The sequence below is a fragment of the Diabrotica virgifera genome, chromosome 8 (assembly GCF_917563875.1).
Source record: "Diabrotica virgifera virgifera chromosome 8, PGI_DIABVI_V3a".
Taxonomy (NCBI): Eukaryota; Metazoa; Arthropoda; class Insecta; order Coleoptera; family Chrysomelidae; genus Diabrotica; species Diabrotica virgifera.
The window spans coordinates 227,640,996-227,666,739 of record NC_065450.1 but is presented as its reverse complement, the minus strand read 5'-3'; the positions used below and the strand labels follow the sequence as shown (position 1 = coordinate 227,666,739).

Below are 25,744 nucleotides of genomic sequence, written 5' to 3'. Positions count from 1 at the left end.
TATTAACTTTGCAATTCAGGAATCTGCACCTTTTACTTTACACAATTCAAAACTTTTATTATAATAAGACCGAAAGATTGAAACAGGTATCATTGTCTTCAAAAATGTAAGAAATATACAGTATAAAAATTTCAGAAAAATTATTAAAATGGAACAGAGTTGTAGGGAGTTAAACGTAAAAAAAATGTGATTTCATTTTTTTTTTCAATTTTTATGGTAAAATTGCGATTCTGCCAATGTTCCCCCACGTAAAATTCAAAATAAACCTAATTTTCGTTTTAATCACCATCAACAGCATACAGTATGACCACAATTAACCATTCACCACACCGTGGTCATCACACCACACAGTATCTCGAGAAATAAGCAGTTTTTGGAGTGTGCCGCTTGTCTATAAAGTCACATACCTAACTTTTTTCTTGTTGCATATTTTGACTTGACATTTTTCATAAAACTTCCTTATGAATTACATTTTATTGTAGTGTTGCTTAAAATTATAAACTAAAATGTTTGTCACTCAACTTTTTTAAGTAAACATGAAACCAACGAAATCTGACGACAAAATGTTTAAAAATTAACAACTCCTCTTTTAATTTGTTTAAACATTTTGGACAAAACTCGTTGTTATCTAAATACTTCAAGGATGACACAGTAAAATTTTCAAAAGGAAATATTTTCAGCAACCAAAGATACAGCGAGGTAAATTTGAAAAATCATCAAAATTTATTTTTTGAATTTTTGCATAAAATTTGATTTTTGAACATGGTCCACCGATTCTAGATAAAAATAAACTTCATATTCAGATTTAGCGACCTCGAAAACATAAAGGATCACGAAAATTGGTCATTCACCTTAAAGTTGATTTTCGTGGTCGGTGTAACGTAATTTTAGGGGTTGCTGCCGCTAAGGCAGCAGCAATAATGAGAGTAAATACAAATAGTTTTCGCTAATCTTGTCGAGCGTTTATCGCTAAGAGCAAAAAGTTTCCTGCCATGTCCGAAACCTATCTGTAAATTGTAAACTAAATTGCTGGAATACGGAGATAAGCAAAAATGTGTAGGTAGGTAGCTTTTGTTTTTCTATATAAATGTAGTGCATTTCCGTGTTCTTCTCTATTAAATAGAAAATATCTACCAGTTAAATTTTATCGCGACATGCCTTTCCTTAAAATGGTTATGTAGTCTTATCTAGACTTATCAAAGACCTAATTTTTCTAATTTTTACTGCGCAATTTGATAATTAGAATGGACTTTTCATGCTATTGGGACCGTGCAAGTTCGGCAAAGCGACACCTATTTCTACGCTCTGCAACTTTATTCGCACTTTTAATTATATTGGCCAATTATATTAGTCCTGGTTACTGGATAATTGTCAAGGCCATAGCCCGAAAAAATAAAGCAGAAAAAATAAGATTCAGGTTATTTTATTAAAACGTAAACAATTGTATGTAGTAAATAAAATTAGTTATTAAAATGCAGTACTGCAAGCAAAATACAATTAATTAAATTTACCTTTATACAGGGTGTCCCGAAAAGATTGGTCATAAATTATACCACAGATTCTAGGGTCAAAAATAAGTTGATTTAACCTCACTTACCTATATACAATAGTGCATACAAAAAAAAGTTACAGCCCTTTGAAGTTATAAAATTAAAATCGATTTTTTTTCATATATCGAAAACTATCCGACATTTTTTATTGGAAATGAACATGTGGCATTATTATGGCAGCATCATCTTAAAAAAAATTAAAACGAAATTTGTGCACCCCATTAAAATTTAATGGGGGTTTTGTTCACTTAAACCCCCCCAAACTTTTGTGTACGTTCCAATTAAATTATTATTGTGGCACCATTAGTTAAACACAATGTTTTTAAAACTTTTTTGCCTCTTAGTCATTTTTCGATAAGCCAGTGTTTATTGAGATATTTTGAATATTTGTCGAATCCACCACATATTTGTATATGGTTAAGTACGATTATACAGTCCTGTTAATAATATGAAAATTTATTTATAATTTACATTTTTAAGTATATTTTGAAGAAGAAGCCACATCTCGATAAAAGATGACTTATCAAAAAAAGACTAGGAGGCAAAAAAGTTTTAAAAACACTGTGTTTAACTAATGGTACCACAATAATAGCTTAATTGTAACGTGCACAAACATTTGGGGAGTTTAAAGGAACAAAACCCCCATAAAATTTTTATGTAAACATATTATAAAAGAAGCCGCATCTCGATAAAAACTGTCTTATCGAAAAAATACCAGGAGGCAAAAAAGTTTTAAAAACGTTGTGTTTAACTAATGGTACTACAATAATGAATTATTTGAAACGTACACAAAAGTTTGGGGGGGTTAAAGGGAACAAAACCCCCATAAAATTTTTATGGGGTGGACAAATTTCACTATAATTTTGTTTTAAGAGGTTCCTGTCATAAGAGTGATACACGTCCATTTTCAATAAAAAATCTGTAATAGTTTTCGATATATTGAAAAAAATCGATTTTCATTTTGTAACTTCAAAGGGCTGTAACTTTTTTTATGAACACATTTGTACTAAAGTAAGTTAGAATCAATCGAACTATTTTTGGCCCCAAAATGTGTGGTATAATTTATGACCAATCTTTTCGGGACACCCTGTATAATAATTGTATATCATATCAATATTGTGGAGAAACATATAATTTTTCTTTTTCAATGACAGTAGATATGAAATGTACGTCAATTTGACAATTTCAATTGACAATATGAATTATTTAAGAAAGTTACAATATTTCTCCGCTATTCGCGCACGATCGTTTAACGTATCCCTTCCAAGTACTTGCACACCGCGAATAATTGCTTCAAGCGATATGAAAATTCGTTTAACTACTCTCCAGAAGTAAATACACTGCTCGTCAGAGAAAACGGACCACTCACAAAATGGGTCATTTTTGATGTCTCGAATTTCCTAAACCTGTTGTCCGATTTAAGTGATTTTTTTAATATGTTATAGCCTTATTCTTTATCAATATCGCTGTAATAATAAGTTTGTTCTAGCATCCATTTCAAACGGTTTGAAACCATCAGCGAATAGTGGACCAGCGCGAGTAGAGGGGATAGCACTGGTGACTGTATTATGTTCTCTCACTGACCAACTGTTTGCTGACGGTTTCTAACTAGTTTGACTGTTTGCTAGAACAAACCTAATATTATTACCAGACATGTAAATTGTCATTGTATACCGGGTAGGGTTGCTTTATCCTTTAGGCAATATAGGCAGTTGCCTAGGGCGGCAAATTGTGAGAGGGCGGCAAAAATACTGTACAAAAAATATTTGTATATAAAAATTAAAATCGAATAACAAGTATGTATGTTCATCCATCAGTGAAATAGAAGTGGGCACAACTTAGCTTACAAACATCTTACTAAAATCTTACTAAACTACGCTTTATTAAAAAAAACTCAAAAATTTAATTCAAATTATATTATGTCTCAAAAAAATGTAACTTTTGAAAACTTCGTAGTTTTACAGAATTACTACCACTTTAAGAGGATATTACTCAAGCTTAAAAGGATATATTACAATTTTAAAGGTCTTTTTTTAATCTTAAGATTCTAAAATCTTAAGATTCTTTGGTGCATCTAAAGCACCAAATTATTTTACTTTAGAAATGAAATAAACAACTTCTTTTTGAGAAAATTACGAGAGATGAGAAAATGTTATACAAAAAACGAAAAATATCAGTTAAAAAATGTTTGTATAAAGTCATCAAACCAACTTTTTTCTGTACAACTTAGCAAAATATATTTAATAACAGGCTTAAAAAATATTAAATGTTAAAAAAAAATCTTTTGAACTCTTACGAGTATACAGTATGTCTGGGTAACTTGGAACCCATTGAAAACTTTTTTATTATCAACTTTACGAAAAAAACCTATTCTTTATTAGATGCTCTGCATCGTATAGAATCTAAGATGCTAAGATGATTATAATTCACAATATCGAAAATTGTTATTGAAAAGTTATTTGTATGTTTCTTCAATATCCAATTGCATTTCATCCTGTCGCCGGGGGTATAACGGCCTACTTTATTAAAATGGACTTATCCAAGTTTTTTTTGAAGTTATACTTCTTTACGCGCGATATGAGGGTGAATTTTAATAGGATTAAAACCTTTGATCCCGGCGCAGTCGCATTAAAACTTTGTTCTGATTGGATGTTCAAATGACATAACAAAAATTATCCAATATGGCAGCTGTGGCACAGCTGTGGGACTGTGGTTTGGTTATGTATGGTTGTTGCGTTTTAAAATTTGTAGGAAGAGAAAAAACAAACAAAAAGTTAGTTAATGGTTATACTGCCTTTTTAAATAGTTTTCATATTATATTTTTGAACTTATTAACATAGAAGAGATGATTGTTGCATGCCAATGTGAAAGCCCATCAAACTATGACTAGTATAAGTGCCGCAAAATTACTGATAAAAAACCTATTAGCTCGAAGGCATAGAGAACTGTGGATAACAACAATCAACCGGGACGATCTTCGATCTCGCTTATTCAAAGCTAAAGAATCTTACACTGGTAAGTGTTTTAAAAATAGTTGATCAAATTTTGTTATGATATTTGAACATACCTAGCCACTTTGCACGATGCAAGTGATTGCGAAATTTATTAGTCGTTATACGGGCTCTGATTGGGTGTTGAAATGATCTGTCAATAATAAATGATTGTTCAATATGAAGGTAAACAAATGTATAATATATTAGTTTTATTGTTGTGAGGACAGAAACAAAAAAGTTTATAATTGTAGTGATTTTTAAATAGTTTTTAAAGCAACGGGTACGTAATAATTGTAAATGTATCATAGGTACCTACCTATTTGAACCTACCAAAATACATAGTATGTAATACTTTTATTTACATAATTTGATTACCATCAGAATTTCTATCAATATTCACCTAATATATTGTTTTCTTACTCTATGTTTTGTTGTATTTTTTCAATTCTAAATCATTTCAATTCAAAATCAAAATAATTTGATTTGCATAATTCAAAAATGTCAAAAGTTTAATCCGTTTAGTTAGTCGATCTTCGCACATAATGACACACTTTCTCCGTGGCGAATCGTTTAATGCGAGTGAACCCCAATACAACGCCAATACCAGCCGCGCTGGTAAGTTGGTTCGAATCCCAATAGAAACTTTTATTTTTACATTTTATGATTGTAAGTATATTTATTATATAATTTTATTTTCAGAAAATACGTATTTAGTTAAAAACATTTCCGACAATTAATGTTCAAAAATCATTTCTGGCATTTTTAATGTGTGTGTGTGTGTGTGTTTTATTCTTTTATTATTTTAATTTTTGGCACTGTTTTAATAAAAATGTTTGAGAAGTAGTAAGTATAAATTAGTTTAATATTTAAATAAAATATGAATAAAAAGTATATTAATTTCGTCTATAATCATATAATCATATAATAGAAGTATAACTTCTTACGTGCGTACAAAGTACACACACATTCTTTTTTTATGTATTTTGTCCCGTAGAACACGAATTTTTTGGGTAACAGTTGATCCGGATGTCGATAAGATTGTTATAAACAAAGAACTTGAGGAATTACATAACAGCCAAAACAAACCTACAAACCTTTTTTTTTTATTTTTTTGGGTCATTCTAAGCAAAAAATGTTGTTACAAGTTTTTTCGTAGGACGCATAGTTTTCGAGATAAACGCGGTTGAACTTTCAAAATATTGCAAAATTGCAATTTTGAACCCGAATAACTTTTGATTAAAAAATAAAATAGCAATTCTGCTTACAGCATTTGAAAGTTCATGTCAAATTATACCTGTTTTGTTAAACAAAGCTATAAACACATAGTGCTGGAGTAAGGTTTTCAATGCATCTCTCATTTAAAATCGAACGAGTAGGCGCGCCTACAAACAGGCAATTTCTACGTATCATGCGTTAAAGCGCATGGATCATGGACACAGGTCAAAACGCTTATACATACTTATAATAGTAATATGTAACATTACGCCTGATGTACAATAAAGAATATTTTTAATACATTTCCAAACATTTTTTGAAGAACTTTACATTCTTATTTAAATAAAAAATTCTGCTTGCATTTTTTTTCGCAAAAATAGTACATGTTTGTAGGGCGGCTACTAGAGAATTGCCTAGGGCGTCATTTGACGTAAACGCGGCCCTGAACCGGGTGTACCAATCAAACTGTGTTTTTTTCTCAAAGTCCACCACACCCTGTGGAATATTCTAGCATTTATAAAATACTGAATTTAAAACCAAACTATAGCCTCAGGTTTTGTTAACATCATGTTTTTATATTGATTCGCTTATGTTGGATAATAAAAAGTTAGGTACTTTAACAACTAGCCATGTTTTTCATCAATACAGAGTGTTTCTAAATAAGTGCGACAAACTTATAAGGGGTAATTCTGCATGAAAAATAATGACCGTTTGTTTTATAAACATAATGTCCGCAAATCCTTCGTTTCCGAGATACGAGATGTTGAATTCTATCTTACAAACTGACGATTTATTTATTACTCTAAAACCGGTTGAGATATGCAAATGAAATTTGGTAGGTTTTAAGAGGTAGTTATTGCGCATCTTTTGACATACAATTAAGAACTTTATATTCACCATTGGCGTGCATACAGGTAATATGACCACGCAGTGTATTTTCTTCTTGTCATCTTGCTGTCTTTCTTCGAAGATTGGTTGTGTCCTTATTATTTGACATTGTTCTGAAGCTATTTCTTTGTGGCATTTATGTAATTTATTCATCTAATTGGGAAATAAGCCACAATTTAACTTAAAACATGATTTTATTAACGTTTCGATTTCCACTTCGGACGTCGTTGTCAAAATTATTTGACTACTAATAGTGTTCAGATAAATAAGAATGAGTAAATTTAACAAATGAACTCATTAGTGCTATTTATTTATTGCTGTAACAAGTTAAAAAATAAGGTAGAAAACAATTTTTATCACTAACAATTATTATATACGTTACAGTAAACAACTATAAACAACAATAGAATAGAATAAAAAATACCTACCAATAAGAAAAGAAAATATACGTTATCAAATCCAACAAACGCAATAATTTAATATTATATTTTTGTTGTTATAAGTACCTAATGAGTTAAAAACATAATGCACCGTCATCCATCGAAACTATCGAAATAGGCGAGGCGACGAAGCATTAAACCTAGGAATTTTTAGTCCAGAGTAATAAGGATTTTCTCGGGACACTCAAAGATCGAGGTAGCTGACTACTTTTTTAGTTATTGTAGACCTATAGGAAGAAAACCTACCTGTTTCCTGCCTAAAGTTCGCGTCCGTTTTTTAATTATTAACAATTTAGTGTAAAAATCGCGATTTTTTCGATTTTTTGCACTCCATTCAAAAGCTAAATAATTGACATAAAATTACAAAATTCAGTTTTTTAGAACATTGAAAACCCTTCAAAATGCCGATTTTTGAAAGTTAAAAAGTTAATTTGTTGCCACGCAAACTGCAAAATAAGTGAAAATCGTTATTTGTTAATAACTTTTACTAAAACTACTTTAGAACTTTAGTGTTTCACCCAAAGTTGGGCATTGGCCTAGTTAACAAACCTTCAAAATTTGAGACCGATCCATTAATTAGTTTAAGAGTTATTCTATTTCTGTATCCCAGAGACCTTTATTTTGCAATAAGATAAGACAGAAAATAATGAACATGGGGCAATTCTGAGTATGCCAAATGAAAGTAGAAGAGTGATAGTATTAAAATGTATTAAAAAAAGATAAAAAAATAATTAATATAATCAAAAATCATAATGCCAAATTTTTGAAATTTTGTAGTTTATAAACATTTATTAAAAATGTTTAAAAAATTATAAACTTTAAAAATGTTGTCCGTAGAAACAATATTTTTATATATTCGAAAAGATAGTATTTTAACACGAATTTTCAAATAAAAAAATTTAGCCTGGTTCATTTGGGACAAAGTTAGCCATAGGTTTTTTTTTAATTCACAGCTAATTTGTTTATAATAATTAAGGAATCTCATTAATGCCATTTTAATGAATGCACAAACATCGACAATAACTTTTAAACTATTTGACCAATTGCTTTGAAATGTAGGGTATGATTTAAACACCAGAAGTCTCAGCATTCCGTGTAATAACAATGTTCTAAGTTAATTTTTACCTAAGTTATGAATATTTATAAAAACTCAAAATTTATGATTTATTTTGCAATTTTCTAAGTAACATAAATGTAAGGATAGACATATTGAAGTTTTTTATACGATTTATGGATTTCTTACTCTCAAATTTGTTTAAAATGCTTAATTTTTTGGTAATAGACGAAAAAAGCGAAAATTTATCGCTTTTTGATCTTCATTTGTTTATAACTATGTATATGATGGAATTAGGCTGCAGGAAACATATATGTTATTATTATAGATGTCCATACTACTCAAAAAATTTGGTTTCGGCCTGGAGGGGGTTATGTCACCAACAGGATATTTTTTTCCTTATTTCTCTGAACTATTAATACACCTATTTTGTTTATGCACTTTTGAATGCATATTTATGCACTTTAAAATGCAACTATGCATTTTCACCCATTTTTCAATAGTAGAGTTTTTGAAGTTATACTTCTTTAGGCGCGATTGGAAAAAATGTTGAGAGTGAATTTTTATAAAAACCCACGCGCATGCGCACACTGACAGTATGGACTTAAAGTGATATGGACAGTGGTATGGACAGTATTAACTTAAAGTATTGTGGATTTTTAATTATTAAAACATTTTTATAAATATTTATATTCACTTGGTCTTTGTTGCTATGGCCGACAAATCTTGTAATCATTTAAAAACAAAGCGATTATAGCTCTGTGGTACAGCATTCGACTGGGGATCGATAAGTCCCAGGTTCAAATCCGGATGTTCCGTATTTTTTTTTATTTTTGGAATTGTTTTAATAAAAATTTTCGGAAAGTATTAAGTATTAAAATTAGTTTAGTATTTAAATAAGTACACACAAATTTTTTTTTCTGACATCATCCTAAACACAGTGCAAAAAGTTGCAAGTTTCTAGGTGCTTTATTTAAAAATCGATTTATTTAATGCTAAATGGCCTGGTCTCTGGTCTGGTCTACTTAGATCTCTTAATTCCTCCTCTATTTCCCGATCTCTATTATTTAGATATATTGTTCTGAAGCTATTTCCTTGTGGCATTTTTATGATTAACTTATTTAGATGGGAAATAAGCCACAATTAAATTGAAAAAATAATTTTATTAACATTTCGACGCCCAAATCGGGTGTTGTTGTCAAAATACAAAATAATATTAAATTAAACAAAAATGTTGTTGCTAAGTAAAAAAATTCTTCCAATAATTTATTTAATCTGACTCGTTTATATTTATTGGTAATTCAGACGTATATTATACATTTTAAAGTAGAAGACTTTAAAATGATATCGCCAATATTTATGAGTTGCGTTTCTGGGACGACTTTATTAAAAGATAGTTCATTCGTGTGTCAAAATTTTGGGAAATTGGAAACCTTGTACGAGAAACAGGCACAATGTCAAAATTCAATAAAATTTTTAAGACGATGTAGAAATAACAACATAATACCAAAGGGCTTGAGGTTACGGCCAGCATACTCAAGCAGAAGACTCCAAAATATATTACATAGAGCCAGTTTGTCGATGATCCGGGAAAGGTTACAATTTCACAGGTCAAATTTATTTTTTATCGAACAAGACATCGTAAGTATTGAAGATTTACTTTTCGGAATGATATCAAATTCTGATTTTGATCGAATTAAGGATAAAATATCCCAGTGTCTACCAACTCATGAAAAAGAACAATATAGGGTACTATGTAAACTTGAATTGGAAAAGTCCAATCAAATTAAACAGAACATCAGCAAAAAGGAAATGAAAGCTTTAAAAACTGTAAGAAATGATGACTCCATAACAATCCTACCAGCGGATAAAGGCAATGCAACTGTAATAATTAATAAAATACAATATGAGGACAAAATTACAGATCTAATTACAAATGGACCTTATACCAAATTGACGAAGGATCCAACGAAGACACTGGAAAACAAAATATATAGAACTTTATTCAAATTTAAAAATGATCTAACATACTATCAAAGAAAATTAATGACACCTCACACAGTAAGACACCACATTTTTATGGAGTGCCGAAAATTCATAAAGCGAACATACTTATCGAACTTAGACCCATTTGTAGTACCATCAATTCTCCTTGTAGTGAACTATCAAAATTTTTATTAAACATTATAAAACCATTTGCTAATAATGATGACACATTTATAAAAAATACAAAACACTTTTTAAACAAATTATCAACTATTGAATTTAATCCAAATAATATTTTAGTAAATTTTGACATAAACAGTTTATTTACAAATGTACCATTAGATAAAACTTTAAACATAATCAAAACGAAATTAGAGAATGATAATACATTGACAACTAGGACAAGACTAAATGTATCAGCTATAATGAAATTATTGACATTATGTACTAATAATACCTATTTTCAACTAAATAATGACTTCCATAAACAAAATTTTGGTCTATCAATGGGCTTTTCTTTATCTCCATTATATCTCCATTATTGGCTAATATATTTATGGAGGATTTCGAAACTAATATCATTTCTAAACAAAATTTAAAACCCACTGTATGGTGGAGATATGTAGGTGATGTGTTTTCAATATGGCCTCATAAATCAGAATTGTTGGATACATTCCTGAATATTATAAACGATCAAGAAGAGACAATAAAATTTACAGTGGAAAAGGAATACAATAACACTTTGCCTTTCCTCGATGTTTTAGTCTCAAAGAAGGATACTGGATATGAGACTCAAGCGTATAGAAAACCAACACACACCAACTATCTCAATTACAAATCAAATCACAACATCAACGTTAAAAAGGGAATCATTAAATCCTTATATGCTAGAGCCAAAATTACTTGTTCTAACGAAAATTCATTTTTAGAAGAAAAACAATTGTTAACATCTGTTTTATTAAAAAATGATTATCCTTTATAAATAAGGAATTGTCAAGATTGGATCGAATGGAACAGAACAACTTAGAACGGGATCCTACAACATTCACAAGAAATAATACGAGGAAAATATCAATACCATATATAAAAGGACTATCCGAGAAACTTAAAACAATAGGAAATACAATCAACATTTCAACAACATTCAAAACAACAAACACATTGAGATATTCTATCTAAAACTAAACCTAACAATGAACAAGAAAGAACAAAGAATTGCATCTATAAAATACCTTGTGAATGCGAACAATTTTATTTAGGTGAAACATCAAAACCATTAAACGTTAGAATAAGTGAACATCAGTCTTATATTAAAAATAGAGAATTTAATAGATCTCAAATATGTCAACACGCACGGGATAATGAACATCGAGTTCAGTGGAGAGATTCAAGTATAGTCCTGAAAGAATCAGATAGTAAAAAGAGAAAAATCAAAGAAGCGGCTCTAATTATGCTAAATGAAACCAATTGTGTCGCAAATTCCTCGGTAGAATGCAGTAGGATGTGGTTACCCATACTGAAAGAGGAAGTCAATAGAAAGAAAATACCACGATTAGTAAGCAATAACATATCGAGTTAGTACATATTTTATATTTTAGTATTACTTATTGTATATCTATGTATTATTAATATTATTTATAATTTAAACATATTAAAGTCAGAATTTGGTATTAGTTTTTTGAGAGTAAATTAAATGTAAGACCAAATACTTACGATGTCGGGATAGTATCACGAGGTTTTTTCCTTGTTTTCCCTTGTGATTTACTATGGAATCTCTAACGCGAGAATTTTACTGTCATCGTTGCATTTGGTTGTCTTTTTAAAGACAGATCACATGCTATGATTTTTTTTGTGACGGATATTCTTAAGTTGGGATTGATTTCATGTAATCGAATGAACTATCTTTTAATAAAGTCGTCCCAGAAACGCAACTCATAAATATTGGCGATATCGTTTTAAAGTCTTCTACTTTAAAATGTGTAATATACGTCTGAAATACCAATATAAATGAGTCAGATTAAATAAATTATTAGAATAAGTTTTTTTACTTAGCAACAACATTTTTGTTTAATTTAATAGTAAGTATTTTGTATTTTGACAAAGACACCCGATTTGGGCGTCGAAACGTTAATAAAATTACGTAGAATGAAGTAAACGTTAATAATGTTTTGTTAATAAAATTATTTTTTCAATTTAATTGTGACTTATTTCCCATCTAAATAGTTAATCATTTAGACATATTATATACAAAGCCCCGTTCAGTCCAACGAAGGTTTTTCTTCTTCTTCCACTTTTTAAGCAATTGTTCTTGTTCTTTGGCAGATTGTCTATGGAACAATGGAAGGTTGTCACTCCATATTTTGCGCGGACGGCCGATATTTCTTCTACTGATTGGTGGTTTATTTCTTGATATTTTGGACCACCTAACTTTCGCAGCCTATTTTAATTAAGATTTTCTGGATGGCTCGAGATTATTTCATAATAAATAATAAAATCAATGTCTAGACTTTGTTCTCTCTAGATTGAATTTCATATTTTGTTATAAATGAATGAAACAATTTATTTATTTTTATTATTTATTAATTTTTATGCGTCAATTTAACAGCAGAATGGCAAATAAAATATTCTTAATTAAATACATCCATATCGATAAATATAAATGGGCAATAAGATGATTTATTGCTGATTGTGTGCGACATTGAATTCAATGTAGATTTAATTAAATGATAAATACGTACAATTTGCAAAAAAGATATTAAAAGTCTATATTGTTGGTGGAAAATACAGTGAGCCATTAAATTATACTGGGGCGGCCTATAAGTACCTACTTAGTCTACAAAAAAAAAACGAAAATTTTGGAAAGTGGGGATTTATTTCTCAAGGTAGTCGTTTTAGTTCCTTACACTTGACCCAACGATGCTCCAACTTCTTTTACCCCTCTGAAAAATACGTTTTCCACCTACCTCTACCGAAAGTATACTTTTCCGGACCTGATTGCAGGGAGCAAAGTCGTACTTTTCCTCCCTAGGGAGGAAAAGTAAAAGTGACGTCATGGTATTTCATTCATGAAATATAACTTATTGACGCCCTGTACAATATCTATTTTCTATTACGTAAGTATCTATACATTTTAACGTTTATTTAAAAACACCCTGTATTTTACAGAATGGTAAAAAACAGTAAATTGTTATTCTGATTTAACAATGTTTACATTAATAATTTGACTTATATTTGACAGTTGACAGTTATATTGTACCTACTTGTTAGTTTTAGTTCTAATAAATTTTGTTGGTTAGTTACATAATGGTAGGGGAGCCCAAGCGGGGATTTTTGCAGTTACTCGAGCGCGTCAGATTATCATATGGGGAGAAACCTGGTACCCTGTAGATGTACCTCTACCATATATTGGCTCTTAACACAGGAGAGTTCGTTAAGGGGGGCCCGAAAAAAAATATATCCTTAAAAAAACTCGAAATTGTCAGATTAAGATAAGGTAAGTTAAGTACATGCAAAAGAGTGTATATTTCAAAAATCTACGATTTGAGCCGGGCGTAAGGAAATGGGCGAGTCCCAAAGTTTCACAAGAAAAAAGCGAATATTTCGCGAAATGATTGACAGATCGAAAAACTAAAAAATATGTGCTCAATATTTTTTTTAAATCTATCGAATGATTCCAAACACGACTTCCCACGGAGAGGGGTGGGGGGTAAATTTAATATTTTAAATACGAATCCCACAATATTTCGCGAAATGAACATCAGATCGAAAAACTGTAAAATACACTTATTCAATATTTTTGAAAAATCTATCGAATGGCACCAAACACGACCCCCCACGGAGGTGGGGTGGGGGATTACTTTAAAATCTTAAATGGGAACCCTCATTTTTATTGCAGATTTGGATTCCTTACGTAAAAATAAGTAACTTTTATTCGAAACATTTTTTCGAATTATGGATAGATGGCGTTATAATCGGAAAAAACGATTGTTGGAAATGGAAAATTAAATTAAAAAATGGTAAGCGCCCACTAAAATGGAAAACTTTACTTAACTTTTTTTGGTTTTAGGACCTACTCTTTACATCCCAATAGGTCCCCAAAGCGCTCGAGTGACTGCACATTTAGCATACTTTGCTCCCCTACCATAAATAAATTAGGTAAACCTGAAAAAATTACTTGTTATTTGAGGAAGGTGGAAAAACCATATGTATAACATGGGAGTAAAGTGCCTTTTCCTCCCTTGAATGATTACTGCCCTCCGCTACGCGTCGGGCAGTAAACTTCATTCTCGGGAGGAAAAGTAGCACTTTCCTCCCTTGTTATACAAATAGCTATTTCTTGAGGTCTGCAGTAAGGTTTTCGCGGCGGCGATGAACTCCTCATTCGACTTAAATTTCTGCCCAGCGAAAGAATTTTTTAAGTTTGGAAACAAATATAAGTCATGCAGGGCCAAATCTGGAGAACACGATGGATGGAACTGCTTCTAGGTACCAATTTGGCCATGGCAACGGTGGAGGTGAGAGGCCTATCCGTTGTCATGATGCGATAGGTAGACTAGGAAGGTTAATTAGACCAGGGCGGATCTGTGAAAAATCGTCTATTTTTGGATGTGCGAGGTGGCATTCGAATTTTTGCAGATAAAGTTAGGTGACACCTTCAACAATAATAATTGACTTATGATCCCTCTCAAATATGCCCCAAAAAATTAATAATAAAAATTAAAACATAAAAATTTCGAAAAACATCGATTTTTTTCTATTCTTTTTCTCATGATCATTTTTCAGTGCGTCACAGTTTTTCGATTTCTTTCTAACGCATTAAATTGTATATGACAGAAAAAAGGCACGTCGGTGATTACTTTGGTAATTATTCTAGTTCGGTGATTATTCTAGTTGTCGATAGATGACGCCATAATAAAAAAAATATTTTTTTTAATTAGATAATAATATTACAAATATAATCTGTATAATTTATAAGACTATACAAATCAAAGAAAATACCATTTTATAAACATATTGAAAATAAAATGTGACAACTGTCAGATTTAACTAAAATGTCATGTTAGAATAAATGTCATAAATGTGTATTATCACGGACTTACCCTTTTTCCTATCATTTGTTACGCACTTTACGCACTGAAAAATGCTCCTAAAAAGGACAATACTTTCTTTGCTTATAACTTTAAAACGATTCATTTTGGAAAAAAGTCGTAGGGAAGTAAAATAAAGATAATTGAATTTTGTATCATATATTATTCGTCCGGTTAAAAATGTCTTTAATTATTAACCTTTCTGCAAAATAGCAATAAATACAAAATAAGGGGGCAAAATAAGCCTATTCTTATTCAATGTTTTTCAACCACTTTCGTTGCACTTATAACCTTCGTAATTAGCTTAGAAAATTCTTACAACATACTTAAATCGTCCACCAAATTTCATTAAAATCGACTTGATAGATTTTGCATAATAATTTTGCAATCTAAGTTTTTTAAAAACGTTAAAATTTTTTAAAAACTTTTTGAAGAAAAAGTAGACCATTTAGAAGTTTGCTAATTTTTTTACATCTAAAGAGGTTCTCTACCTATTTAATATACTTTACAGAATTAAAATCGGATTATTTAAGCGGCCTCAGCACTGTTTTAAAGTTATAAACAATTTTTTGGTTTATAAACAAATACAGTGAGGACGTTTGAGTTGGAATAAATTCATTTTTCAGTTATTTATCAATTAAACATTTTTTTCTGTTTTAGGACAACAGTAAAATGTATTTCGAATTAAATACATTATATACTTTCTTCTTTTTGTCTCAATTAATTTAAAAAAGAAATTTTTGGGCTTCCTGTATAAATAATTATGTTAATGTCTATATTAATGAATAGAGAATTGAACAACCTTTCGAATAAGCTAGCACACGACCCCTATTCTCATTTAAAAACAAGTAATTGGACTTTGTAAGTCCTAGGTTTTCACCCAAAGTAATCGAAAGTAGAACTGGAAGACGATATTTGAATTTTACGTGTAACTTTGCGTGGATTGATATACGAATTTATTAATTTTGAGTCATTTTTACTAAACTTTGACATTTGTCACCCCGTTTGTAATTCTACCCGGTATAATGGCGGAGGAGTTATATTGGCGGTCGTACGGACCGACAGAAAGATTGCCTAGGTCAATCCTTGGATTATAAGCTTTCATTTGACACCTCATTTATCATTCTAGCTGGTATAATGATGGAGGAGTTATATTCGCGGTCGGACGGACCGACGGACAGACCGCCTAGGTCAAATATCTCACCTTTAGTACCATCCTTGGATTATCAGCTTTCATTTGACACCTCATTTGTCATTCTACCTGGTATAATGACGAAGAAGTTATATTCGCGGTCGTACGGACCGACGGAAAGACAGCCTAGGTCAAATATCTCACCTTTAGTACCATCCTTGGACCATAAGCTTTCATTTGACACCTCATTTATCATTCAAGCTGGTATAATGATGGAGGAGTTATAGTCGCTGTCGTACGGACCGACGGAAAGACAGCCTAGGTCAAATATCTCACCTTTAGGACCATCCTTGGATTATAAGCTTTCATTTGACACCTCGTTTGTCATTCTACCTGGTATAATGATGGAGGAGTTATATTCGCGGTCGGACAGACCGACGGACAGACCGCCAAGGTCAAATATCTCACCTTTAGTACCATCCTTGGATTATCAGCTTTCATTTGACACCTCATTTGTCATTCTACCTGGTATAATGACGGAGGAGTTATATTCCCGGTCGTACGGACCGACGGAAAGACAGCCTGGGTCAAATATCTCACCTTTAGTACCATCCTTGGATTATCAGCTTTCATTTGACACCTCATTTGTCATTCTACCTGGTATAATGACGGAGAAGTTATATTCGCGGTTGTACGGACCGACGGAAAGACAGCCTAGGTCAAATATCTCACCTTTAGTACCATCCTTGGATTATAAGCTTTTATTTGGCACCTCATTTATCATTCAAGCTGGTATAATAATGGAGGAGTTATATTCGCGGTCGGAGGGACCGACGCACAGACCGCCTAAGTCAAATATGTCACCTTTAGTACCATCCTTGGATTATAAGCTTTCATTTGACACCTCATTTGTCATTCTACCTGGTACAATGACGGAGGAGTTATATTCGCGGTCGTACGGACCGACGGAAAGACATCCTAGGTCAAATATCTCACCTTTAGTACCATCCTTGGATTATAAGCTTTCATTTGACACCTCATTTGTCATTCTACCTGGTATAATGATGGAGGAGTTATATTCGCGGTCGGAGAGACCGACGGACAGACCGCCAAGGTCAAATATCTCACCTTTAGTACCATCCTTGGATTCTCAGCTTTCAGTTGACAGCTCATTTGTCATTCTAGCCGATATATTGACGGAGGAGTTGTGATTACAGACAGACGGACGGACAGACGGACGTGGATAATACAAAGTTTTCACATTTTTTCAAAATTGGGTGAAAACAAAAAATCATTGATTACGTCATCATACCCAGATGGATGACGTCACTAGTATGATATATATCACTAGTATGATATATGAAATGAATTTATTCCAACTCAAACGTCCTCACTATATTTGTTTATAAGCCAAAAAATTGTTTATAACTTTAAAACAGTGCCGAGGCCGCTTAAAGAATATAATTTTATTTCTTTAAAGTACATTAGATATGTAGAGTGCCTATTGATATGTAAAAAAATTAGCAAACTTCTAAATGGTCTACTTTTTGTTCAGAAAGCTTTTAAAACATTTTAACTTTTTAAAAAAAATTAGATTGCAAAATTATTATGCAAAATCTATTATATCGATTTTAATGAAATTCGGTGGACGGATTAAGTATGTTGAAAAAATTTTCTAAGTGAATTACGAAGGTTCTAAGTGCAACCAAAGTGGTTGAAAAACATTGAATAAAAACAGGCTTATTTTGCCCCCTTATTTTGTATTTATTGCTATTTTGCAGAAAGGATAATAATTTAAGACATTTTAAACTAGTCGTATATCATACAAAATTCAATTATCTTTATTTTACTTCACTACGACTTTGTTCCAAAATGAATCGTTTTAAGTTATAAGCAATGAAAGTTAAAAAAAATCGATGTTTTTCGAAATTTTTAAATATTTTAATTTTTTTATTAATTTTCCGGGCATATTTGAGAAGGAGCATAAGTCAATTATAATTACTGAAGTTGTCACTTAATTTTATCTGCAAAAATCCAAATGCCACCTCTCACATTCACCTCAAAACAGATCCGCCCTGGCCTAAATAGAATAAAATTGAAATTTAGCCTTATAATTTGCAAGATTATTGAATATGATATACCCTTTGTTTACTGTTTTACTTGCAGTTTATTTAAAAAAAATAAATAAAACTAATTAAAAGTAGTCTGCAATAAGTAGTTGAGTCGTAATAAATGATATAGTTAATAACCTTGGCTTTTTGCATGTTTTCTAACTAAACTTGGCCATTACTGATAAAATAAATGAGACTGGAAATATAATAAACTTAATAATATTTAAGTAATATAATATATGTTACTGTTCTAAAGGTAGCTATCTGTTTCACCAGGTATTGGAAAAATATCAGTTGGCCCAATGATATGAAATGATTATAATTTCGAGACGAATCTATTCATGTAAATATTCGGTGCCCTTTATGAACTTTTCTGAATATTTTATTTTTGTAATCAGATTTTGTAGAATAATATATTATTATTGTAGAATATATGCAGCAAATATGCAATTTTCATAAAGTCCGGTCTCCATTTCTAACCAATTGGTAGATCTTAACTTAAACTAAACTAAAGGGCCTAGCCGGGTAAGATTTTGAAAACTGCCCCCCACTCGATTCGAATTCCATATAGGTCACCGTATAGCATATATAGTGAAACTCACTTTCTGAAATTTTTAGCCCCCTAGGTGGTCATGTGACCCACCTAGAGCCTAATTAGGGTTTTTATTTTTTATCTCAGCCGCATCGAGAACTAGCGAAAAACTTTAAATAAAAAAGTTGTAAGCTTTAAAAAGTTCTGTCCAAAAATTTTTTTTTTAATTTTTGGCGAGAAATTTATATTTTAGAACGATTTTAAAATTTTAAATGAGTAAAAAAATAACTAAGACATTCGTTTTCACGAAAAAAAAAAATATAACGTTATTTTTGCATAATGTTTCACCCTGAATTTTTTCAGATTTTTAAAATTGGTTTAAAACGCACCTTTAAAAATAAAAAACCGCATTTTTTCGTTTTTTTTTTCGTTTTTTGATACAATTTTATACATGTTTTTCAAAAAAGGTAACACCGTCACTAGAATAGGTAAAAAACTGAAAAATAATTGGGGTTTGCTTAATAAAAATTTTTTGTTATGCCATCCATTTTCAAGATACAGGGCGTTGAAGAAAACAAAATTTTACACATTTTTTACGATTTTGCCGAAACTTCTGGCAACATTGTAATAAAATTTGGCGAGTTTTAAGAGGTAGTTGTGCATTTTTTGACATACAATTCAAAATTTTATATTTATCATTGGCGCACATAGGGGTAATCGTCTGAACTTTTTAAAGAAAAAGATAGTACGCCACTGACATATTTCAAATTAACAATCTTTTTGAATTCCTTGTAATAATCTATCTTCCTATTTGTTCATACGACGCGCCATTTTTATTCAAAAAATAAAACATCTTAACCCTTACAAAGTATTCGAACTTCTATTACTAGTTTCTACTTCTATTAGTAGTTTATCTACATCTACATAAACTCGTACATCCATTATAAAAACTAATTCGAATACTTTGGAAGCGTTAAGATATTTTATTTTTTGCACCAAAACGGCGCATCGTATGAAAAAATATAAAGCTAGTTTTTTTATCGCAAATTGAACGAGGAATTCAAAAATGATTGTTAATTTGAAATATGTCAGTGGCGTACTATCTTTTTTTCTTTGAAAATTGTATGTCAAAACATTCACAATAATTACCTCTTAAAACCCGCTAAGTTTTATTACAATGTTGCCAGAAGTTTCGGCAAAATCGTAAAAAATGTGTAAAATTTTCTTTTCTTCAACGCCCTGTATCTTGAAAATGGATGGCGATACAAAAAAATTTTATTAAGCAAACCCCAATTATTTTTTAGTTTTTTACCTATTCTAGTGACGGTGGTACCTTTTTTGAAAAATATGTATAAAATTGTATCAAAAAACGAAAGAAAAAAAAACCAAAAAAATGCGGTTTTTTATTTTTAAAGGTGCGTTTCAACAATTTTAAAAATTTGAAAAAATTCAGGGTAAAACGTTATGCAAAAATACACGTTATATATTTTTTCGTGGAAACGAATGTCTTAGTTATTTTTTTATACTCATTTAAAATTTTAAAATCGTTCTAAAATTTAAATTTTTCGCCAAAAATAAAAAAAAAATTTTCGGACAGAACTTTTAAAGCTTACAACTTTTTTATTTAAAGTTTTTCGCTAGTTATCGATGCGGCTGAGATAAAAAATAAAAACATAAAAACCCTAATTATTCTCTAGGTGGGTCACATGACCACCTAGGGGGCTAAAAACTTCAGAAAGTGAGTTTCACTATATATGCTAAACGGTGACCTATATGGAATTCGAATCGAGTTGGGGGCAGTTTTCATCATCTTACGCGGCTAGGCCCTTTATGACTAATCTGACTAATCTAATAAGCTGTCCTAGCGGTCAGCTGATTATACGTGAACAAGAAGTAGAACTAGTGGAAAAGTACTTATATGAAATCAGAATTGGCAGAGATAACCAAACGTGCGAAATAAAAAGACGATTAACTCTTGCTTGGGCAGCCTACGGAGCGCTGAGAGACAGGAGTAGTATACCGATCAGCTTAAAAAGACAAGTGTTTGATCAATGTGTGCTACCGGTAATGACATATGGAGCAGCGACACTGACTCTAACCAAAGCAACAGCGTCGAAAATGACGGTTGCTCACAGATGTTATAGAATATAGAACGTATCACCAAGCTCAAATGGAACTGGACAGGGCATGTCGCCAGGCTGAAGGACTAAGATGGACACGAAAACTAGTGGAATGGAGACCGAGAGAAGATAAACGCATTAGAGGAATGTCGTCTACACGATGGACAGATGATATCAGGCGAATTAGTAAAAATTAGCAACAACCAATCAGCACAAAACCGTGAAGTCTGGGAACAATTGGAGGAGACCTATGTCCAGCAGTGGACGTAAATTGGTTGGATGATGATGGTAGATCTTAACGTTATCTTTTTTTATTTTAGGTTAGATCGCCTCTTCGTGCTGCTGGAGACCGGTAGTTCATCGGTTACTCGTTCTGCAGCTGCAAAACAGCTAGGAGAAGTGCAGCGACTGCATCCGCACGAATTGAAGACGCTACTGTCCAGAACTGCCACCTATTTGAGATCAACTTCCTGGGAAACTCGAATAGCTGCCTCAGAAGCGATTAGACACATCGTAGCCAATGTACCACAATGGAATCCACAAGGAGTCGATATAAAAGAAGGTAGGACAATACAATGCCACTTATACATATATATGAAACTTCAAGCTAAAATCAATATCAATAAAAGAATTAATATTAAAAATAAACTCAACAGGGTTCCGGGTTGAACCGCGTTGTTGATTTCTAGACCGAGCTTTCGACGTCCTCTTCGGGGCTTCCGGGGTCTCAGTATCCTGAGGCGCCAGACACTACACACTACTCACTATAGTACTGTCGTGCTCGATGTGGGAACGCTCATTTATACCGTTCGCTGACGTGGCCTTAGAGTGAGAGTTGGTGCGAAGATTATTCAGGGCGGGATTTGGATTGGCGCTAAAGTGGGAGTTGGCGCGAAGATTTTTGACGGCAGGAATTGGATTGGTAGATGGAGCGGTAGATGTTTTTTTTAGGAGGGGTCTCCAAATCGAAGGCATACAGATGCCGTCATTTGTATCGTATCCACGGTATTGTAAATCCTTTAAAGCGATAAGGGAGATTGCGGAGATTTTAACTTGGAGTACGTTTGGTGCCAGCCAGATAGTGCTACACCTCATTACGGACGAAACGTTCGATCGGCACACCAGACAGGTCACCAGATTTAACTCTACTTGTTTTTTAGTTTTTGGATTGGATGTAAATTTCGCGAAATATTTGCCCTTCCCGCTTGATTTTAACACATCTTATATGTTTAACTTACCTTTAATTTTGCAAAACTATTGTAGAGGAAGATGGACAGTCTCCGTCGCTATCTACCATTGGAAGACTACGATTTAGTCAGTTTAGTATGCCAACTGTACTAGCGAATAGTACTCATCTGATGGCGTCAGAGGGAAAAGAATTCGACTTGAATGACGATCCAACAATGGGTAAGTATCGTTTTTACCAACTCTGCATAATATACTTGATTATATGTATTGGTCATTATTGGGTATGGTAGTACCATCAATCTAAGAGACTTATTATTCAGCTCAGCTGGCTGATATTGTTCGAGGTGTGAAAGTATATAAACAAGGGAACATTTCATAAAACAGGTAGATCCCATGTGTATGGGAATTTTCACCTAAAACAATAGAAATATTAAATGGGTCTCTTAGGTAGCTGGTACTATATATATTTTTACTTATTTCTTTGTAGATTCCAAAGAAAGAATGGCGAAACAACGGCAACAGCTGAACGCTAGATTAGGACTGAATCTGGCCGCACAAATGGGGTTTGATACGTCAAATCTGTTTACCAATGAAGATCTGATCAATAATTCTGATAAAATGAGTAGTGTTAGTGTTAGGGTAAGCATTGTTGGTTTCCTCGACAGTCTCTTTGCTGTCATCTGTAGTAGTTGTTAAAGGTGAAAAACATTCATGAAACAAACTGGAATGGTTTCTGACCCCGACTAATTCAGGGCCTGAAACAATCCCAGAGCACTTTCTGCTTTCAATTGTAACGTAATTGTAACAATGAGCTCGCTGAAGAGTCGATTTGAACCATGACGTACAAACTGAATAATGCTTCTCTGGTTCCAAGGTTGTTTCTAAAACCAAACTGTGTTCCGCTTAGTTGCATTTCTGTTTTGTTGTAAATTCTCTTCTTCTTTCTTGTATGTAGGCTGTAAAGCCTGTTTCTTCTTCAATATTAGCCTCCTAAATTGTTTAAATTATTGCACCATCTTTTTCTTGGTCTGCCAATACTTCTTCGTCAATTTTGTGACTTATCTCGTGCTATTCGTACTATCCTATCCTCTGCCATTCTACTAATGTGTTCGTTCCACTCCTTTTTTGTTTTGTCACCAATCCATTTATGTCTTCTACATTGCATGCTCTTCTTATGTTTTCGCTTCTCTCCCTATCCAACATACTTTTCCCTGATATTCGTCGAAGTATTTTCATCCCTGTTGTTTCTAGTAGTCGTCTCGTTTTAGATAGGTCTTGTCTCTGCTGTTTATGTCAAAATAGGTCTAATTGCTGCTTTATAGATTCTTGCTTTTGTGTCTTGTCTCAGGTGTTTGTTCTTCCAGATTATGTCATTAAGAGATCCCGCCGCGTAACTTGCTTTTAAGCTTTGTTGTCGTACTTCTTCTTCAACATCTCCGTAACTTGTTATATCTATTCCCAGATATCTAAACCTTGCTTCCTGCTGTATTATTTTCCCATCAATTTCGATTTTACATCGTTGGAACAATGCTAATCTATACTTAACCCTTCCTCTGGCTTTTTATGTCTTCCTTTCTCTTAGTCTTTGAAATTAGATTATACGTGAGCAACGCTTCGTATTCGCAAGGTTACCCAAACAAACTACATCAATTAGTTACATTATCAACCTTCGCTTTGTTTGTTATTATAGAACCAACACCTCTTTAACGACCTACTTATGCCTAAATTATATACATTTTAGGATACATATCATATTATAAAGAAAGAGTATTTTCCCTTACTGTACTTTTGAAACTTGCTTTGGAATTTGTTTTAATTGTACTCTTTCGCAGAAAAATGTTCAAGAAGTGATTTGTCCGACAAACAAAGAACTGAGCCTGAGAGAAATAAATAGAGCTAAGCGGAAAGCCAGACAGGCTGTGAGTAAACAAAGATCTAGAGATAACTTAGACGATAATAGCTCCGAAGAACCCGAAAAGAAGAAACCCAAGACTGAATTGAAAGAGGAATATACCAGTCAGTTCGGTAAGACTTTGTACGTATGTATCCATTTTTAGTATTAATGCATTGTGATTTTAGATGTTGAGCTAGGAGATGCTGGCGACTGGCCGCTGGAATGGTTCTGTGATCAATTAAGTCAAGACTTATTTAGTTGTAGTTGGGAAACTCGTCATGGGGCAGCTACGGCTCTGCGAGAGGTCCTGTCTGTTCACGGATCTGGAGCAGGAAAGGCAACCTATTTGTCATCGAATCAGGTAAGGCCACTCTTTTTTATAGGTTTGTAAGTAAGTATTTAAGTAAAAATCACTTTTGACATATGACGAGATAATCTTCGACGTTAGTCGACAGGTGGACATGTAACAGATGATATACAGATTTCTTCTTGACAAATGACACTTTATACATAGATAGAATGCAACATTATATTATATCTATCTATCTATTGCCCTTCATTTGTTTAAAGTTGAACGTAGGCCTCCCCGTATTTTTCCTTTCTTCCAGGTTCAGTACTAATCCTGTTTATCTGGTTGCAGTGGTCCCAAGGTCTCCAGTGGGTTATCGCTTCATTCCATCTTTCGTCTCTTTGTCTGCTGCTGTGTCCTGCAAATTTCCATTTGAGAGTAGCTGCATGTTTGTTTACGTCTTTCACTTTGGTTTTATTTCTGATCCATTTATTTTTCTTTTTATCACTTATCCTTTGAGTCTTGGCCATCTTTTCCATATTTTCCTTTGTAGAACACATTGATCATATACTTTGTGCGGAGGTATTGGGTATATTTCTGGTTTTTCAGGATATAGCTCATTTATCCGAATGTCACCCATGCGAGTCTTATTTTCCTTTTTATTTCTGCTATTTGATTTTCTTTACTCAGTTTATTATTTGCCATAGGTATATGTACTCCTTGACTTTCTGTATTGTACTTGCTCGTATTTACTTGGTTTCGTTGTCTTCTTCTGCTTTTGTCATTATACATATTTAGTTTTTGTGTACTTCATTTTTAGACCTATCTCGTTTGCTTCCTTATCCAATTGTGTCATCATTTCCTTAAGATCTTTCATATTGAATGATATCACCGCTATGTCATCCGCATATCGCAGGTTATTCAGCCGTTATCCATTGATGTTGATTCCTTTGTTGTGCCATTCAAGTTTTTTGAATATATCTTCTAGTGCTTGTGTAAATAATTTTGATGATATTGTGTCCCCTTGTCTAATTCTTCTATTTATTTTTATTGGTTTGGTGTTTTGGTGTGGATGTTTTATTGTGATTGTTGCTTTTTCGTAGATGTTTTTCAACATTTCTGTGTATCGATAGTCGATCCTTCCATTTATTAACGACGATTGTATGGCCCAGTGTTCAATACTGTCAAAGGCCTTTTCTAAATCCACAAAAGCAATTTATAGCGGTATTTTGTACTCATTAGCGCATTCAATGAGTATGTTTATT

General features: G+C 32.3%; 1 protein-coding gene across 2 annotated transcripts in view; it reads left to right on the top strand.

The window, feature by feature from the left end:
* LOC114331805 (TATA-binding protein-associated factor 172) overlaps positions 1-25,744 on the top strand; it is a 106,719-nt gene that overhangs the window by 17,281 nt on the left and 63,694 nt on the right. Inside the window, exons 1-6 of one of the 2 annotated variants that reach the window (XM_050659726.1) lie at positions 12,923-13,239; positions 21,429-21,670; positions 22,372-22,515; positions 22,784-22,935; positions 24,129-24,321; positions 24,376-24,551. In XM_050659726.1, the coding sequence (XP_050515683.1) occupies positions 22,434-22,515; positions 22,784-22,935; positions 24,129-24,321; positions 24,376-24,551 (603 nt within the window). In that variant the 5' untranslated portion in view covers positions 12,923-13,239; positions 21,429-21,670; positions 22,372-22,433. Of the gene's footprint in view, positions 1-12,922; positions 13,240-21,428; positions 21,671-22,371; positions 22,516-22,783; positions 22,936-24,128; positions 24,322-24,375; positions 24,552-25,744 lie in introns of those variants that run through there. The other variant, XM_050659725.1, reaches the window with a different exon arrangement.